This window comes from Apostichopus japonicus, chromosome 10, assembly GCF_037975245.1.
Source record: "Apostichopus japonicus isolate 1M-3 chromosome 10, ASM3797524v1, whole genome shotgun sequence".
In the NCBI taxonomy this organism is placed as follows: domain Eukaryota; kingdom Metazoa; phylum Echinodermata; class Holothuroidea; order Aspidochirotida; family Stichopodidae; genus Apostichopus; species Apostichopus japonicus.
In genome coordinates this window covers 19,159,404-19,176,989 of record NC_092570.1, presented here as the reverse complement: position 1 = coordinate 19,176,989, position 17,586 = coordinate 19,159,404, and the positions used below count along the sequence as shown (strand labels likewise).

General features: G+C 36.3%; 3 protein-coding genes across 7 annotated transcripts in view; 2 read left to right on the top strand and 1 right to left on the bottom strand.

The window, feature by feature from the left end:
• LOC139975300 (uncharacterized) overlaps nucleotides 1–5,887 on the top strand; it is a 110,171-nt gene extending 104,284 nt beyond the window's left edge. For 2 of the 3 annotated variants that reach the window (XM_071983123.1, XM_071983122.1), the window contains exons 23-24: nucleotides 200–281; nucleotides 2,149–5,887. In XM_071983123.1, the coding sequence (XP_071839224.1) occupies nucleotides 200–281; nucleotides 2,149–2,306 (240 nt within the window). In that variant the 3' untranslated portion in view covers nucleotides 2,307–5,887. The remainder of the gene's footprint in view (nucleotides 1–199; nucleotides 282–2,148) is intronic. The other variant, XM_071983124.1, reaches the window with a different exon arrangement.
• A 3-nt stretch (nucleotides 5,888–5,890) lies between these two features.
• Nucleotides 5,891–11,698, bottom strand: LOC139975311 (large ribosomal subunit protein uL2-like). The gene is made up of 6 exons (XM_071983145.1): nucleotides 11,560–11,698; nucleotides 10,674–10,818; nucleotides 9,560–9,701; nucleotides 8,766–8,984; nucleotides 6,984–7,186; nucleotides 5,891–6,097 (listed from the first exon to the last, which is right to left on the bottom strand). Exons 2-6 carry the CDS (start codon nucleotides 10,809–10,811, stop codon nucleotides 6,029–6,031), a joined length of 771 nt encoding a protein of 256 aa, XP_071839246.1. The 5' UTR covers nucleotides 10,812–10,818; nucleotides 11,560–11,698; the 3' UTR covers nucleotides 5,891–6,028.
• Nucleotides 11,609–17,586, top strand: part of LOC139975298 (uncharacterized) — a 17,112-nt gene continuing 11,134 nt past the window's right edge. Inside the window, exons 1-9 of one of the 3 annotated variants that reach the window (XM_071983115.1) lie at nucleotides 11,609–11,702; nucleotides 12,942–13,081; nucleotides 13,277–13,477; nucleotides 13,800–13,963; nucleotides 15,054–15,216; nucleotides 15,429–15,653; nucleotides 16,048–16,147; nucleotides 16,639–16,818; nucleotides 17,158–17,540. In XM_071983115.1, the coding sequence (XP_071839216.1) occupies nucleotides 11,651–11,702; nucleotides 12,942–13,081; nucleotides 13,277–13,477; nucleotides 13,800–13,963; nucleotides 15,054–15,216; nucleotides 15,429–15,653; nucleotides 16,048–16,147; nucleotides 16,639–16,818; nucleotides 17,158–17,540 (1,608 nt within the window). In that variant the 5' untranslated portion in view covers nucleotides 11,609–11,650. Of the gene's footprint in view, nucleotides 11,826–12,941; nucleotides 13,082–13,276; nucleotides 13,478–13,799; nucleotides 13,964–15,053; nucleotides 15,217–15,428; nucleotides 15,654–16,047; nucleotides 16,148–16,638; nucleotides 16,819–17,157; nucleotides 17,541–17,586 lie in introns of all 3 variants that reach the window. The other 2 variants (XM_071983116.1, XM_071983117.1) reach the window with 2 other exon arrangements.

Genomic DNA, 17,586 nt, shown 5'->3' with positions numbered 1-17,586 from the left:
GACCAGCCGTTTAAACCTAATTATAAATCTAATTCGTAGCCTAAATATGACTCATAATGTACCACTTCAAGTCTAAAATGCTCTTTTCTGCCCCCCCCCCACCTTTAACCATCTTAAGAACGGAGTTCCTGTATAGGTTAACGTGACCAGCCGTTTATTTAATTTACACGATGTATCTACATCTTCTTTTAATTCTTAGGGCGTCTTCATCTTCGTGCTCTACTGTGTTCTCAATGATGAGGTGAGAAGATCGATTATGAAACGATCTCAAAAATCATATCGTAAGTTACTGTAATATTTTATTCATTACCGATGCTCCTCTATCACTCACCAAACTGACGTCACTAAGTGATAACAACACTAACAACTGAGGCCAGCTGGACGTAACCATGGTAACTTGCTCATGTCAATAACAGAATAATCCTTAGAAAGTCTTCCATTCACGTTTAACCAAAAGCATTATTTTTATTTTAATATTGCTTCTTTTCTTCAGTAATTATGTCTGAATTAATTATTACTCTTTTGTTTACTAGTATTGCATGTCGGACTCGTCTTTAGTATTTGAATTAATGGCGTGAGCAACGGGGTAGGGGAACAAGGGGGTCATTCCCTCATCACAATCATCAGGCCACTCATCCGGGAGTATAACCCCACCCAACCCCTTTACAACCTGACACAAAACTGAAAGAGTATTTATTAGCACAGCCTTGCATTTATACTTAATTATATACCTAAGGTATAGTCTAAAAATGCCCAGAATGCATAATTTGACGTCTGTAATTCTGTCTGGGGAAGGAGCCCCAGACTTCTCCCACCGTCCTACATAATAGTCAACTTCAAGGACCCAGGGTCACACCCAGGGTGACACCCAGGGGGGTAGGAAGCTTCCAAAAAGTGGGGGGCACAACATCAGAGGGGCACTTTCTCATTCCACAACCACTTATGCTATAAACCGATACACACCGGCCATATCAATTAAATATATATGATGTGTTAGTATATGCTATCAATACTATTTATTGAGATTGTTTATTGTTAACCGTGCTACAAAAAGATATGGGATGCCATTTTGAAAATAGCATGAACAGACTAAAAATAAATTATTCAAATAAATTATTAAAATTAACAAAGGCTTTAGATATCCAAAAGACAGTTCTTCATTAAAGGGGAACATTTTATTTGCCAGTAGGGCACATTTGCTAGTTTGAAATAAAGGGGGGGGGGCATGTTCCCCCAGTACCCCCGGCTCCTACCCCCCTGGTAACACCCCCTTCAATAAAGAATCTTGATTCGGTTCTAGCTCTTCCATAAAGTGCCAACAAAAAACAGTCGGATGAATTTAGAATCTGTTCGCATAAAACTCATTCTTACTTTTCTTTTATAGTTTAGAGTAAGTGTACTACTTTCTTTGGATCGAATGTCGAATATGATGAGTTGATAAGTCGACTCATGAGTTGTCCTAACCTTATTCTAACATACTAATCGCATACCCACATCATTACCCAAACTGCAATAATTAAAATGAGTCGATATGGTATTGTGGTCCTCTGGATAATTAGAAGTAGGTCGAGGATCAACCTCATTTTCCATAGAAAAGTAAACAATTTGCATTTCAGAGGAGGATCCTCTCCAAGAACAAAAAATATTCATCCTTCGTTAAAATTTTAGTCGTTGCCAAATTTGTTTGTTTTTTTCTTCATGAAAAAAGGGGGACACCAAGTGGGGGGGGGGGAGGGGTAATGGTAATTTAAAAAGGTATAGCCTATGGTTGTGTCTGAACTTGTCCTGCAGTACAAGGGTCCTATGAATGTAGGTGATATAAAATCTATACTACCAACCTGTTTTTTCCCCTCAGATTATCACATTCAATCATCTCTGTATATGTAGAACAATGGAAACCCATTAGGCCTTTGCAATAGAGTTTTTATGTTTGATGTTTTTGGAAAGGGGATGGGATGGGGTTGGAAATAAACATTCGTTTGGGACAAACATACTCATCTGTAAGCGTTTCGTGCTGTCGTGGGTTTGTCACTAGTTGTACACGTTAATTGGATTAATTTGTAAAGATTTTCATGTCATATTTCGTTTCTCAAATTGATGAAAGGGACGTGCAATATAATTAATAGCTTTTTTACATTTTCACCTCAGGTTCGAAAAAGTTTGCAGAAAAAGGTATACAAACTGGGTTTCATGTCCAAGACTTCCGCAGGCCGCACCAGCAAAACGACCGCTTGAGTCTCATTCGGTTATTTCGACAGTCATGGGCCACGAGCAGCAAATCAACATCAAATATAAGTTCCGGTTAACCTTTGACTTTACCAGCTGACACGCGAAATTAATCCACCGATCAGAACCTCGAGTTAATATAACGCTTGTCGTATGTAGTGCTTATTTTACAAATGGATATTAACTTGAAACAAAGAAAAAAACAAAAAAAAAACCCCTTTCAACTGAGCTTTTGTTCAATTTAGTGGATGTTCTTGCAGCAGTTGGCTTTACCTGTTTTGAAAATTACGTCACTGGCTATTGACGCTTCTGTTAAATATTATGCCAATTATGATTGTACATAACATGCATAATAAGGAATAACTTGTATGTAAATGTAAATTGTCATACTTGCTGTCACTACAACTCGAAATAGGTAATTTGGTTGATAAAAGCAAAATCACCTTGTTTATGATGGAGGTTTCTTTTCGGAACCACCAAGAATGGAAGTGAGATTAATACAAAAGTCGCCAAATGTCACATCGGCTTAGCGTCACACCTTTTCGGAAAGTTTTAAAAGTATTTATTCCCATAATTCATGAGTTAGAACCGCTAAAGGTTTAGGTCAGAGGTTCTCAATAGACTATCAAACATCCCTGAAACTATTTCAGATATGTTCTGTTCTTAGAATATCGAGGTATGTTACGAGGCAGATCCACCTCCCAACTGGTTTCAAAGTTGGTGCAGCTGTTCAATTATGATCAGAGAAATATGTTGCTATATTTCTTGTCGATTTTTTCTTCTATATTGGTTTTAAAAGACCCGGATTGTATAAAAGGGCTATTTAACACTCTTTGGCATGTATTTTTTTTACCTTAAAGTGGATTGGTCTTTTAAAGTGTACAGAGCATGTAAGTGATATAGCATATTATTTCCTGTACTGATGTAAACACTTGTTTACAACATTTCATGTATGTTAGAGCATGATAGACCTATAACATCATATGCATATGCCTAATGTATGTTTTTCTTCCTACGGTCTTTACAACCTATAAACAAGGTGGCACAAAAAAAAAAAAATGCTTAACAGTTGCCTTCGGTTTGTGACGGCAGGAAAGAATTTGCCACAATTTACCAAAGACCAATAAAAGCAAAACATCTTGATTTGTTGTAAAGAAGAATTGTGTTAATGGCTACAAATTGTGAGTTGATCATAATGTGAAGCCATTTCGCGGAAGACTACGAAAAATTGGAACTGCAGCCAAGTTGTCAGTGAAATAAGGTTAAATATTGAGGTTGAATTTTAGAGCTGGATTGATTGTACATCCAATATTGTATTTAAAGGATACCGTATATACAATACAATGCCTTAGTACTACAACTAAGAATGAAAATTGTACAAAGGTGAATTTGAAGAGGTGGAACATAACTAGCAAAGTTACAAAGTTAATTAATTAATTCATTGTATTACTAGTCTAGAATAGTTGACAGTGGTACAATTGAGTGTGGTACAATATACCCTTACCAAAATGTCAAATTTCGACCAAAAATCGATTCTTTCCGATTTCGATCAGTATGGATTATATCGATTCCCGTAACTCATATCTGTTGTTTAATCCATAAAAATCGGTTGACTGAGCTATCATTTTCATAAAAATGACATTTGAAAATTCATATCAATATTATTTAATTTTCTATAATATATGGACCTATTGTAGCACTTTTATTGCCTGGTTGGTAACAGAATGGACCGGTCTATCACATGGGCTCGTTTTGGGAACAATTATAAAAATCACGATTTCGGCCAAAAATTGAAAAAAAATCATAAGGCTATACCCTTACCAAAATATCAAATTTCGACCAAAAATCGATTCTTTCCGATTTCGATCAGTATGGATTATATCGATTCCCGTAACTCATATCTGTTGTTTAATCCATAAAAATCGGTTGACTGAGCTATCATTTTCATAAAAATGACATTTGAAAATTCATATCAATATTATTTAATTTTCTATAAGATATGGACCTATTGTGACACTTTTATTGCCTGGTTGGTAAGAGATTGGACCGGTCTATCACGTGGGCTCGTTTTGGGAACAATTAAAATAATCACGATTTCGGCCAAAAATTGAAAAAATCATTAAATATGTACTCCATGGGGTACAGTGGTACAATGGAGTGGTACAATACAGTTGGAGTTGGTACAATTTTTGCGGTGAATTTGAAGTAAAACTGAATCAATAAAGTTTTACAAATTTGTAACAGAATATATTAATTATATGTTATTCTAGTAAATAGAATTGATGGATTTTATATTTTATGGATAAAATAAAATTTATGGTAAATTTCAACCCGAAGAGAAATATGATCAACACAGTGTGATCACTAACTTCTATCGTAAGTTTTTAATTATGGTAGGTGTCAACCTAGAGTTTGTTGGGATCCAAGAAATAAATTATTATAGCAAGTAAATTATTCTGATAGTTCTATGTAGTTATTGAATTAAAATCAAAACCGAGTGGGATTGGTTTTACAGTTGAAATGGAAGTGTTATTGAGAAGAATATTTATGAGTTTTATGACAAGATTTTAAGGTAGTTGGAGCACAGAGAACTTATAGAGTTGGGAATGGGTTAAAACAATTGGACCTGAAAAAGTTTTTAAAATTGAAAAAGTTTTAAAATTAAAAAATTAAACATATCAATTTGTGGCCAAGTAGAAATTCATCCACATTAAACCTCTTGCAGTATTTGTAAAAGAAATTTTGCACCTTGCTATACTCATGAAAAATGTCATCTTTCTTTATTCTCCTCAAAGACTTTTATATTTATACCATAATACTCATAGATAAACTCAAACTGGATCTTCTTAATTTTTGTTGGTAAGATTTTGTATTATATGTTTGAATAAAGGTTTTCAAAGGAACCCCGATATTTGAAATGTAAATAGTTTTAATGAATTTTGACGGATTATATTCTTGGACTAGTTGAAAAGAGAAATCTAGAAATTAGTTTTTTTTTCTTAGCAACCACACTTGTATTAAGGTGTAATTTTGCAACCAACAGAAGTGCTGCTTCAATTTAAATTAACGAACATAGAAAATAAATTAAGAATATTTCGTTCATAATTGTTCTACTTTTTGTGTTCTTCACAAATATGTATCTGATTATTCATTTTATCAGCAAGATACTTCTGTATTTATTGCAACGACTTGGGTGTTCTGTTAAAGCAGCAGTCAGGGTTCAGAATAAATTTAAAATAAGGCAATGACATTTTCATGCAGCAACATTTCATAGAAAGTAAAATCGGTGAGAAATTGTATTTCAGGTGAGAGAGACATTACAGTACCATATTTTATACTGTTCGATGGAGACAGGCCACAAAAAAAGAAACATTTTTTCTTCTAATTTGAAGTCAAAAAGGAAATATCACTGTTTGCATGTGAATAATATAGCAAAACTGATCTTTTATTGCTAAGTTAGAATAAAACTGTGAATGCTGCTTTAACAAGACATCTAGATTATCAAAATTATGTAAAATTAATTAGTTATAGAAAATCATCATTAAATGTACTAACTATGGCCTTTGTAGATGCATGGCCAAACTCCCTCCTGTTTGCAACAAACTGCATAAATTATATCTGAATTACAGCAAACAAAAATAAAAAGCCAGAAAAAGTCAAACTGTCATTTTTCCATTTTTTATTTACTTCTCTTTTTTGTGTATGACCAAACACCACAGATATCTTGTTTTAATTATCATTAGCAAAGATGTTATCATCTGAGGTATAACAACAGGTCTGGTTGATGGTCTCTCATCTATTTTCATTCTTTGTCCTTGATCTTCTTGGTTCCCCTCAGTCGCCCAGTTCTCCTGGCAGCGATCAGACCGACCTATGAAGAGAGCAAAAGATAAATTACTCCTTTCCTATTCCAGCCAAGGTCAGAAAAACCAGGCGAGCATAACAGGGGACCAACAGGCAAATGACTTCATGTAAAGAGTCTCAATAGCCTTCATTACTTCCAAACAGAACTATTGGATTAACCACACTCACACAATGCACACATCCAAATGCATGAAGAAGGTAGTACCCAAGCATATGTCACAGAGCCTGAAACCAATGTGCTGCCTTTTTAAGTCCAGCTTGATTTCTATCCAAATGACAAAATATACACCAACAACTTCCAACTGCATTTCAAACCATACTAAAGACCTGCTTCAAAGGATTCCAATGTGCCCTATGGTTCCTTGCTTAGTTGAATATAAAAGTAATGTATGTCATCACCCAATATCATAATATTTATGAACACAAGTGCCAGCTACTACACAACAACTGTATTCCAAGTTGGATACAATCTGATTTGAGATTGTGGAGTTACTGCAATTTTGTAAGTTTTGGCCCCTCCCCAAAAATTGGGCCCAATAAAATTTTGCACCCAAATATTCCCAAAAATATTGGGCCCCACAAATTCAGACCCAAAATGCATTTGAGATGAAAATAACCCAAATATAGGTCACAATTTTTTTGGGCCCAGATGGTCCCAAAATATTTGACCTACATGTACCTGCTATTATCCATCAACTGTATAACAATCCAACTTAAGGTTGTGGAGTTAATGCAATGTAAAGAAAATGTGAACCCAAATGGTCCCACAAATTCGAGCCCAAAAAATGTGTGTGCCATAATGCATTCATGGTGGAAATACGATATAGGCCCACCCAGCCCAATAATGGGCCTGGAAATTTAAAGGATGCCATATGTAAATTAGATTCACTTACCTTGCGACCAGCTGATGCATCTCTGCGTACAGTCGATGGAGACCCAATATGTTGATGGTTACCACCACCGTGGGGATGGTCAACAGGGTTCATAGCCACACCACGTACTCTTGGCCAGCTGTTACGTTTGACCTTGTACTTGTAATAGGCACGTCCGGCTTTCAGGAGAGGTTTATCAATCCTTCCTCCACCAGCGACAATACCTGGAAGAAAGAAAAAAGAGATTTTAATTATTTAACTTCAAGAGGCGACAAAAACTGTGCCATATGTTAGTTGGAAATGAAGGCGGTATAACAGTTTCCTCAATCAAAGAACACACTTGCCTTTGATTGTACTAGAACATCACCAATGAGAATTCACTTTTTTGCAAAGAAACAAGCAGTAATGTCCATGGGTGACACACCATGATCAATAATCATTTTGGGTGGACTGTCTGTACCTGTGACAGAAATTACCAAAGTCTGATATACTATTGTCTTTTACAACAAAATATGGAAAAACCTCCATTTCCTTGGGAAGAGATATACTTCTCAAGATTTTGTCAGGCAGTTATAAACCATATTACTGGTATGGCCTGCAAAACGGATACCAGCAGTATGAAGATTTTGGCCGCGCCAGTTTGCTGGCTTTACAATATAACAACTTATACATACATCAGTTTCACATGTTTAGTATCCATAAAAACGTATTCTTACAACAATTCATCGTTTAGGTAAGGCTACCATTTACTCCAAATAAATTCAATCAGCAGATAAACTTCAAACCTTGCACCTTCACCTGTGTTTCCTGTCATTTAAATTCCAGTTTTAATGTAAAAGTAACTACATGTTGGTAACGTTTGCTACTTCTAATGCCATGTGGTGGCTAAATTGTATTAGTGGCTAACACAGACCAAGTGCTGTAATGCTTGTCAGATCATGTAATTTGCAAAGAGGGGAGTGGCATTTGGTGCACGAGATACACTACAGTAAACGATGGGAGACCAATTTCGACACATCGCACAAATGTTTGCAGTTTCTCTTTAATATATACACCCAACATTGATGAGAAGAATTACCGGGTCTGTTAAAGAGAAGCTGCAAAGGCTGACCAAATGAAATAACTTCATGCTGCAACTGATATCATGTTTTCACCCTAACAAGGACATGATGACCTCTGACCTACTTTTCTGTATGATTTAATGTTCACGAATTGACTTGTTTACACCAAAGTTGCTGAGAATCTTAGCAAGCCTCGACCAGAGATATGGGTTTGAATGGATCTTTCTTTCTTCCCTGACCTCCTAATCCTGTGCATTTTATTCTAACCCACTTCCAACTGATCCATGTTACCAACATCTGTAAAAATTAAGTCAAAGTGCTATAAAGGAAATTTGTTGAAACCTATTTCCCATTTAGGGCAATTATAACCTAAAATGACAGAACTTTGACCTTTGTTGATAACTTTTATGTCCGGTCATCAACTGAACATTGCCACCATGTCAGTTCAAATCCCTAGTAAGTGAAAAATTGAAAACGATTTCTTTCATGTTTGGACCTTCCTTGACCCCCAACTCCATCAGCTTGGAAATAACTTGAGCTAACAAAGAGCTTTTCTTTAAGGCCATATCGAAGTTACTCCAGTTCTCTCTACACCACTGTAATATAGAAGTAATATTAAGGTAGCTTTCTCAACTGAAGGTTTTGTAAACTTGCTCTTCACTGGTGCTTTAATAAATCTGAAAGGCAGTTTCTTTTTATATACAGAACCCGCACATAAACATTTTCTGATTTTTGTACTCACCGACCATGGCTCTGTTATCTGATGAAATCACTTTCTTTGCACCAGAGGGCATCTTGACTCTGCTCTTGCCAGTGTCCCTGTTATGGGAGATCACTGTAGCGTAGTTGCCAGAGCACTTGGCCAGCTTGCCTCGATCTCCGGTCTTCTCTTCCACAGAACAGACGATGGTTCCCTCGGGCATCTGACCGATGGGTAGGACATTCCCGATGGTCAGGGTAGCTGTGTGGTTCATCAGAAATATTGCGATTATGATTTTGGAGGCATTTACAGAATAATCCAAATTCAATTCGATTATGTACTTTGTCAAGGTACATGAAATCCAGAGCCTACATAAATAGTTTGTAGATAACACTATTGTTATTATTAATTTGAAAACTTAATGTGTAAATATCATGTGACAACACTAAATTTACATGTTTAAATTCACTTCTTCCAGAATCTTTCAAATATTCTTTCTTAGAGAAGATAAGCTTTATGATAAAATAAATTTAAATGCATTTCTATCCCAATGTAGATGAAATCCAAAGTCTGTCTTGATGGTTCCACAAATAGCACTATCAACAACTTTTAAGAAACATTTTGACATAATTTGCAATGAAACATTTTAATGTCAATTTCAGTTGTCAACACAGTCTTGTGTGTGAATCTTCCTTCCAGAGTTCTTACAAAAACATATGGTTTAATTCTTCATGTGAGAAGAAACACTTGACGATAGATCCCGAAACTGCCGTAAAAGACTTTTGATCTCCTAAGCTCTTCCTTGGTTATACTGTGCACTGATATGAATCACTGACCTCTTTTCCCACAGTAGATGAACTGTCCAGAGTACATTCCCTCTGCAGCAATCATCAGTTCCTTCCTCTTCTTGTACCTGTAGGGGTCGCGGAAGACAATTGTAGCCAGGGGTGCACCTCTACCTGGGTCATGGATGATGTCCTGACAGAACAAACAAATCAAATTTGACTCACTGAAGATGTATTATGAATGGTATCGTGAATCATGATGACCCTTAGTATCCATCACTTTTCAGTTGTCCGAAGCACAAGTTAAGTTGCTCGAAAAACGTAGCAAAAAAACAATGCCATTATGTACACACTGTGTTGTAGGAGAGATGTGTGGATGTGTTGTGTAGTACACCAGCTTTTGAGGGCGATACCAATTATCACTTTACCTACTTTGGGCTAGGCATTTACATAAATGCAATCTGAATTTTATGTACAGTTAACCACTAGTCATCCGCTGACCACCTCCAAATCTTGTTTGTCGGAACAGAAAACTGGACAAACGTTAAAAAATTTGAGCTGAACACTAAATCAAACTAAGACAATCCAGATTCTTGGACTGATATTGGTAAATTAACAAATCATTTGTTGCAACATTCCTGTACCCATGCTGTTTAAGTTGACTAGATGGCAATTAGCAACTAAATGCATGCATTTTTTATCTCAAACATTTAATGGAAAGAAAAACAATTTGCAATTTCTGATTTACTCTTGTATGTAAGAAAAAAAAATCCTAGGTTATGTACAAAATGTCTGATAAACAACAAATTTTAACCAAGTACCATAATTTCAGACAGAGTTTACCAACATCCAAGTCATGGCAAAATTACTTGAGTAGGATATAGGGGGAGGGAATTTTGATCGACTGCAATCTTTTGAAAATCTTTGGCATGTTTGATTAAATTGTCAATGGCATTTGATAACCATGCAAAGCTGCTGTTTTACAATAAAAAAATATGTTAGTGAAAACACAACCATGCTATTTAATTCAATATAGGCCTATGTTACTTCCAGAGGAGTAACATATGTTGTCTTGTCTCCTACATTCCTAATATCTCACACTAAGACTTCATTTGTCAGGAGTTCAGATTCCCCAAAGGAAGAAAGGAAATGGTGAAAAACTTACCTTAACAACACCCTTGATATATCCTTTCCTCTCAGCAAAGTCAAGGGACCTCAATTTAGCTGGTCCCTTCCTATGGTGGCAATGGGATCTGAAGACACTTCCCCGACCCTTACGTTGACCTCTGATCACACGACCCATGATTGATCTATGATAAAAGCAAAAATTGTTCAGGAACAAAAAGGTTGCTGGTATCAGATAGAAAGGCTGCTCTGTTTAAAGTATTACATTCCATGTTCTGCCATGTTGTAACTCCAGAGCAGCCTTAAGTTAGGGCTGTAGGCTATCAAGGGAAAACCTTAACAAGGGATAAAAGTTTGAAATTATAACTGACTTTACATGGTGGCCTATGCCTATGGTTACTTTAACATTAGTGCAGTACAAGTGATGTTTGGCTAGGTATGCTAAATAAGTGCTAGGCCTAGGCCTACTCACACTTCACAGTATAACTGGCTGAGTGTAACTTGGACAAGGCATAGGCTAAATAATAATGTAGAATAGTCTACATTGTTCCCAATTAACCTTAGTCTGCTGTCCTGAGTCGTAATACTGGCCATGTGAAAACATGCAAATGTGGGGAATACTGAACAGTGTTAACATCAATAGTACTAGGCATAGGCCTAACCATTTTTCACTTACATTAGCCTAACGTTAACACTATAAGCAAATTAGGCCATGTTGTGAATATGGTTGATATCAAGTAATATTGTAATAGTAGCAGTGTGGCAGTCCACGACTTTTTTACCACGAAATTAGACCAGAAATGAATAATATCATCATCGGAGGAACGTTTTATCATTTGGAAAAAACATGGATTCAGCAACATTCCATGATCATCAAGAAAGGCCGCGATAATCGAAAGTATAAATAGGAGTGTCGTAGCCTTTACCTTCAACGATGAGTCTTGGAACGTAAAAGGACGATAGAGGGCGCATCCAACATGAAATCACACCGTCACACTGAAACGACTTTTAGCAAGTATGTTGTTTAGGTCGATTGAACGAAATTCAAATAAAAGTACTTCAAACCGTAGTGAGTCTTGACCAGCAAGTTACAAGATGTGTTGCAATTTCACACTTACTAAACTCTCAAAATAGTTGACTGACTGTTCGCTTGATTTCAACCATGTGTAAGTTGTGCCTAGCCTACGTTACAGTCAGTACTTTGTTTTCATAAATTTGTAGTCCAATGAGTAATGTGTAACCATGGCATAACGTTAGGCCTAGACTTCGTTAATTTGCCTAAATAATCTTATCTTAGGTACTAAATTTATTTTATGAATAATATACACCGCAACAGGTATCCACCATAGAATATAGAACAAGAATGACAGTTCTCTTAACTTTGCTGCCTTAAGTTGAATGTCATGCAAATGGTATATGCTTGGTTGATAGATTAGGTAGATTAGTTCTAGGCCTAGTACTAGTACTAGCCTAGGCCTAGCCTAGATAAGATTCAAGCTGAAAGTATTACCCAATGCTTAAGGTTCATTGATATATAAAGTTAAAGTGATATTTATATTGAAACACCATAATGAGGGAGGGGATAACCACCCCCCCCCCCACCTGCACCACACATCTTGGCATAAGACTAGCCAACTCACAGTGACAAGTATGAAATTGAAAAAATTTCAGTCCAAGTAAGAAACTTTATAATAATTTGTTGATGCATTTGAATAATTAATGTATGACCATGAAGTCTTTACAAAGAGTAAATGGCTCATTGAAGTATCAGTGCTCTACCTGCTCTGCTCTGTTGTCATTGACAGGTTAGAATATACACAATACTATGACTATTTAGCAATTATGTTTATGTTATAATCAACAGTTTCAACTACATATTGTCATGTACAAATATACTGTATATGGCAAAATATGGTAATCTAAATAATTCTGTAAGTCCTTCATACTGTAGCTACTCTGAAGCTGGAAATATTTAGAACTTTTTGAACAAGTGGCAAATCAGTATGTAATTTACAGGCTGAATAGCCTTACTTTTAATCCATCCCAGGATAATTTTCCTAATCTGTTACCCTCTGCCCAACACTAATGATGATGCGGTCCTACAATATCACAGTATTTGCATTGAAAAATTTGGTGTGGAATACTTATGCTAGTGCTGTATAGTGTGTGACTGAGCCAGCATAATTTTTGTGCTAGAATGTACAGTACTTAAGGTATTTTTTCTTTGAATTGTTATGCAAGTTTTCAAAGGTAATGAATCACATGTACCTATTGACAACCCTAACAAAAATATATTTTTAATTTGCAGAATTGCATCATTCATTAGACAATAAATTTTGTCATCTGAAAATGAAGACCAGTAAAGTCACCTTCAGGCTTAGCCCTAACGAAGAGGCTTTGGTTCTTCAGAAGGAGAGAGACCGTCGCAGGAGACTGCGTATTCAACAGGTAAGCCTATATAGCCCCTTCTGGAAGTGCAAGTACTTTTGCATGACTACCATAGGCCTACCAAATCTATTTGTAGACAAAAATTTATAAAGCAGCTTAAGCATTTACATTACCTGTGGCTTTTACTAAACTAGCAAGTGTTACTCACAACATTTGATACAGATTTACACGATATTCCTTGAAATTTTCTCTCAGGTTAGGGAACAAGAAAGAGCCTTTGCCAAGTTGGTAAGAAAGCAGGTTGAAGTTAAAAGGAAACAGGAGCTGTGTATCCTAGCCGGTCAGCTGGAACAAGAATGGTTAGAGACGAAACTGGAAAAGCAGGAAACACTCGACGAGGTCTATAGGAGAACATTGGAGACAGTTGGCAAAGCTCACACATCAGCTCAGGAACAAGTGAATACTAACAATATTTTGTACTATATTAGGTTATGAGAGGAGCAACACTCTCACAGGCACATGTATCAAGGAGGGAGGAGTAAAAATGATTTGAACTATGAGTATTTTTTACCACAAAATGTTCTTAAATATGCTTGAGCTACATGGTATGTGGTATAGATAGATGCATTTAAGTCACTATAGTGTTTGACTATCTCCAGTTTGAATACTATAACTGTTTTCTCTAAACAGGGTTTGGGTTGTATTCACATGTTGGTACTCTTTCATATGGTCGAGTTTTCTCAGCTTTTGATGATTTACCCGTTTGTCTCCACATCAGCCTCCTCTTCAAGAGATCCGAGAACGAGCAAAAGTTGAAAATGCCAGGAAGGCAAAGGAGAGGGGACGGAAGGCAATTGAGAAACAACAGGAAGATGACGAAGACAAGATTCAAGAAGAGTTTGCTCATATCATGGCCAGGAAAACAGCTCTTGAAATAGAAAGGTTTGGAGCTGTTTTATGCGTTTTACATGTCATTAATAACACTTCATGAATCTACCTTCAGAATCCTGGTGTTCTACACCATGTATCACTATTGATAGGTATTCGAAATGTCACAAACTTACACTAACAGGTACTGAGTTTGGTGCCTGTGAAAAGCAATGAGTCACTTTAAAGAAAAGAATGAAATCTGAGATTCAACAAGGTATATGAAACTCTTGTGTAAAATAGTTTTACATTGATCCAACTCTCACCTTCATACAGTAGCTTGTATGGTTAGTGAGATATGAAATATTGACATGTATATATTTTGTTTAATAGATGAGACAATCTCTCAATAATATGTAGTGTCATACATGGACTACAACAAAAAGTACTTTTAGAAAAACAAATGTTCATACAACCTTTGAAAATAATTCAACTTCGTGACAAGAGTCAATTTTTAGGTATGATTACTGTAAGTGATGTCATCAAATTTAACCAGGTGATTTCAATTGGTCGAAGGTAGTTTGATGTATTGTGTATGTACTGTATATGACATCACAAACTATGGTGAAATGTACATTTCTAAATAAAATGAATAAATTTCAATAGCTTAAGTCTTGGTAATGGAACAAGCTGTGAAGTTAAGTGTGATGAATGTTTCTTTGTACTTACTCTGTATTTTGAATATATTTTTTAAAACAAAAACTTTGATCCATGTTAAATATTGCAAAAACTAACCATACTAACATGCATTTGTTTCTTCTGATGCTGGATGAGTCTGATTCATTAACACAACATATTATCATTCTGATATACATATATATATATATATATATATATATATATATATATATATATATATATAGGAATAACGGCAGAACTGTTAAACAACTATGCTGCATTTAGAGAAAGGCTGGATCTCGAGTGAGATACAATAATTGAATTAGGTAAGTGATTGGAAGTGAAACAGCCAATGTTTGGTTTTTGCAGAACTTTCGAGCAAAACTAGCTCTTCTTCAGTGCATGATCACCAAAAGTGACAAGGAGTAGCAGGAATTGAAACTAATTATATATATATATATACTTATCTTTATATATGTACCAACAGAGCCAGAGCTGCCCTGATAGCCAAAAAACCTCATCGTAACAGTGATATCAGTCAACCTGATCCAGTTAAACAACCCACAAGAGTCTTACACCACGAGGGTTTCTCCACGACCCACTACACCATCCCCACAGAATATGCTGAGAGAGCAGATCCTGAGGAACAGGTAACATGTTAATCTTGGACATAAATTCATGATTTTACTTCTCAGATTATGTCAGGCTATTGTTGATGTTATCAAACTGAACATAGCTCAATCTTATAATGTCTCTGTAAGGTGTCCCAGTTTGAGAGACACAACATTTATGGCCCCAATGTTCTAAGTATGCCTCTGGGCCTTCAATAATTTTTACCTGTTTGGTGATCCTTGTGTTTCAGGGTGACGCTAAAAAGGCTGCCGTCGATGAGGAAGAGAGGTTACAGGAGGAGACCAGAGAGAGGCAACAGGAGTTGAAGGAGAGACAGACGAAAGCAGCACTGAGGCAGAAACATGCTCAGGAGAAGGAACGGATGGAAAGGGCCAAAAGTGATCTGTTGGAAGAACTGGACCAGATGGAGCAAGCAGACAGGAGGAGGAGGCAGTTAATTGTCTCTAATATTCCTGTGAGTCTTGTTATCTTGAGAGAAATGAAGTTTAGAATTAGTTATAAGACTATTGTATAATGTTGCCACAGGTTGCTATAGTAGGCAATAAAATGAAGGGAGTAGCATGCATAGTGTGGCATCTGTCATATTGAAATTCCTATTGAAAATTTCAAGTTTATAAAGAAGTGCAAACTTAGTCGAATGCAGATATAAGACTATATAAACTGCACGCTAACCCCTTAAGGGCAAATGGCCAAAGTTATCCTTGAAGGACAGCCAAGTGTTACAAAGAAATCTTTCTCAGAAACAATTTTTAAATTTGACGCTCCTTTGTGCCAAGTCAAGTATACCGTTCTTCCTTTCAATCTATTTGATATCGCACTGTTCTTATTTCTTCCTTCGTCCATCGTAGAAACAAATATTCCAACCTCCTCATAAGAGATTGGAAGAGAAAGAAGATTACCAGAAGGATTTAGAAGAAGCCTTTGAAAACATGTACATGGCCAAAACAGGTACATGAAGAAGTACAAACCATGTTGATTAACAGTGATTTTAAAGCCTTTAATATACAAATAGTTTCTCAGAGATAATGTTCTTTGCTTAAAATACCCGACTAATACCAAAAACTGTGAAACACAACTGATAGTTGGAGATAATTGTACAACGTTTTTTTTAAATGATTTAATGTTTCAAAAATTGCTAATGAGTACATTAGAATTTCATTTTTGAAGGAATTAAGACAATTTTTGGGGTTCAGGGAAAATTGTGTGGGTATCATTTATTTACACGATAACTACGTGGATTTACAAACTACAAAAGGAAAAAAAGGAAAAATACAATGAGAATGACAACTTACTGAAACTGTTATCTTTGAAAGTATATTCAAAGTTTGCCTTTTAATTGAGAATATGCTAAGCTTTAAAATCAATCTCACTCCAGCAGAACCGCTTCATAAGCCATATTTCTTTTTGTATCCATTTATGGTCCTTGTCTTTTCTAACAGACTATGTTGGAGACCTGGAGCTAGCTCTAGAGCCGGCTCTACCCCAAGTAGAGGCAGACTTAGATCTATCCTCTGACTCACCTGGAGAAGAGTTCCAGATACCAGGCAGAAAAATACCCAGAAAATTTCCTCAAGGTCTGGATGGAGATCATAGCAAAAAACCTGTACCAGTAAAGAAAGGTATTATGTTCAACTTTGTTCACACATTTTCCTTCGGATTACCTGAAAAATAAATCAGATTATTTGTGGTATTCTGTGAAACTGTTCATCATTAGCCGAGACAACGTTTTGATTTAAATGAATTCCCTGATGTTTCCCAATCAGAGCATGGCTTTGCTGCAATATTTGGGGTAGTTTTTTTTATATAAACTGAAGAGGACATTCATTTTTAATAATTCCTTTTGGCACCACTTTTGAGTGTAAAGTGACTGCAATGAAATACTATTATTCTCTCCTACCCTTGCTGTAGTTTGATCAATCTGATATAAATATGCTATTCCTCTTTCTCTGTCCATACAGATACTCTGAAGAAGTTGCTCTTGAAAATACACTCACAGAAACAAGATCACAAAATCAGAAAGAAGGCAGAACTTGTAGGAGAGTCAGTCGACTCGCAACCTTATTCCATCACTTCCATTACTCCTTCATACGTGACATCATCTGATGTCACTCCTTCCTCTGTGACAGGTGGATCCAATAAATCAGAGGTATCTTCATCTCAGCCCTCATCACAGCTCTCCCAGCATCCTCTCAGCAGTGGAAATGGAGCTGCCTCATCTCAGACTACCACAGATGGGAGTGATGCCATGGAGACGGGTACCATCTCAGAGGGTAGTGTTGTCACTGGTGGGGGGACCTTAATGCACCCCTTGGAGGAAGCCAGGAGGGTCAGAGGCGTAGAGGTATGGCAAATCAACCATTTGTACGTGCAATGATGTGTTGTTATTT

What these genes read in the sequence shown, in the direction of transcription:
- LOC139975311 (XM_071983145.1), bottom strand. Translation starts at nt 10,811, where the DNA reads ATGGGTCGTGTGATCAGAGGTCAACGTAAGGGTCGGGGAAGTGTCTTC. An exon ending in ATATCAAGGGTGTTGTTAAG is followed by an intron (nt 9,702 to 10,673) that starts GTAAGTTTTTCA and finishes TTGTTCTGTCAG; the next exon opens with GACATCATCCATGACCCAGG. An exon ending in AGATAACAGAGCCATGGTCG is followed by an intron (nt 7,187 to 8,765) that starts GTGAGTACAAAA and finishes TCTTTCTTCCAG; the next exon opens with GTATTGTCGCTGGTGGAGGA.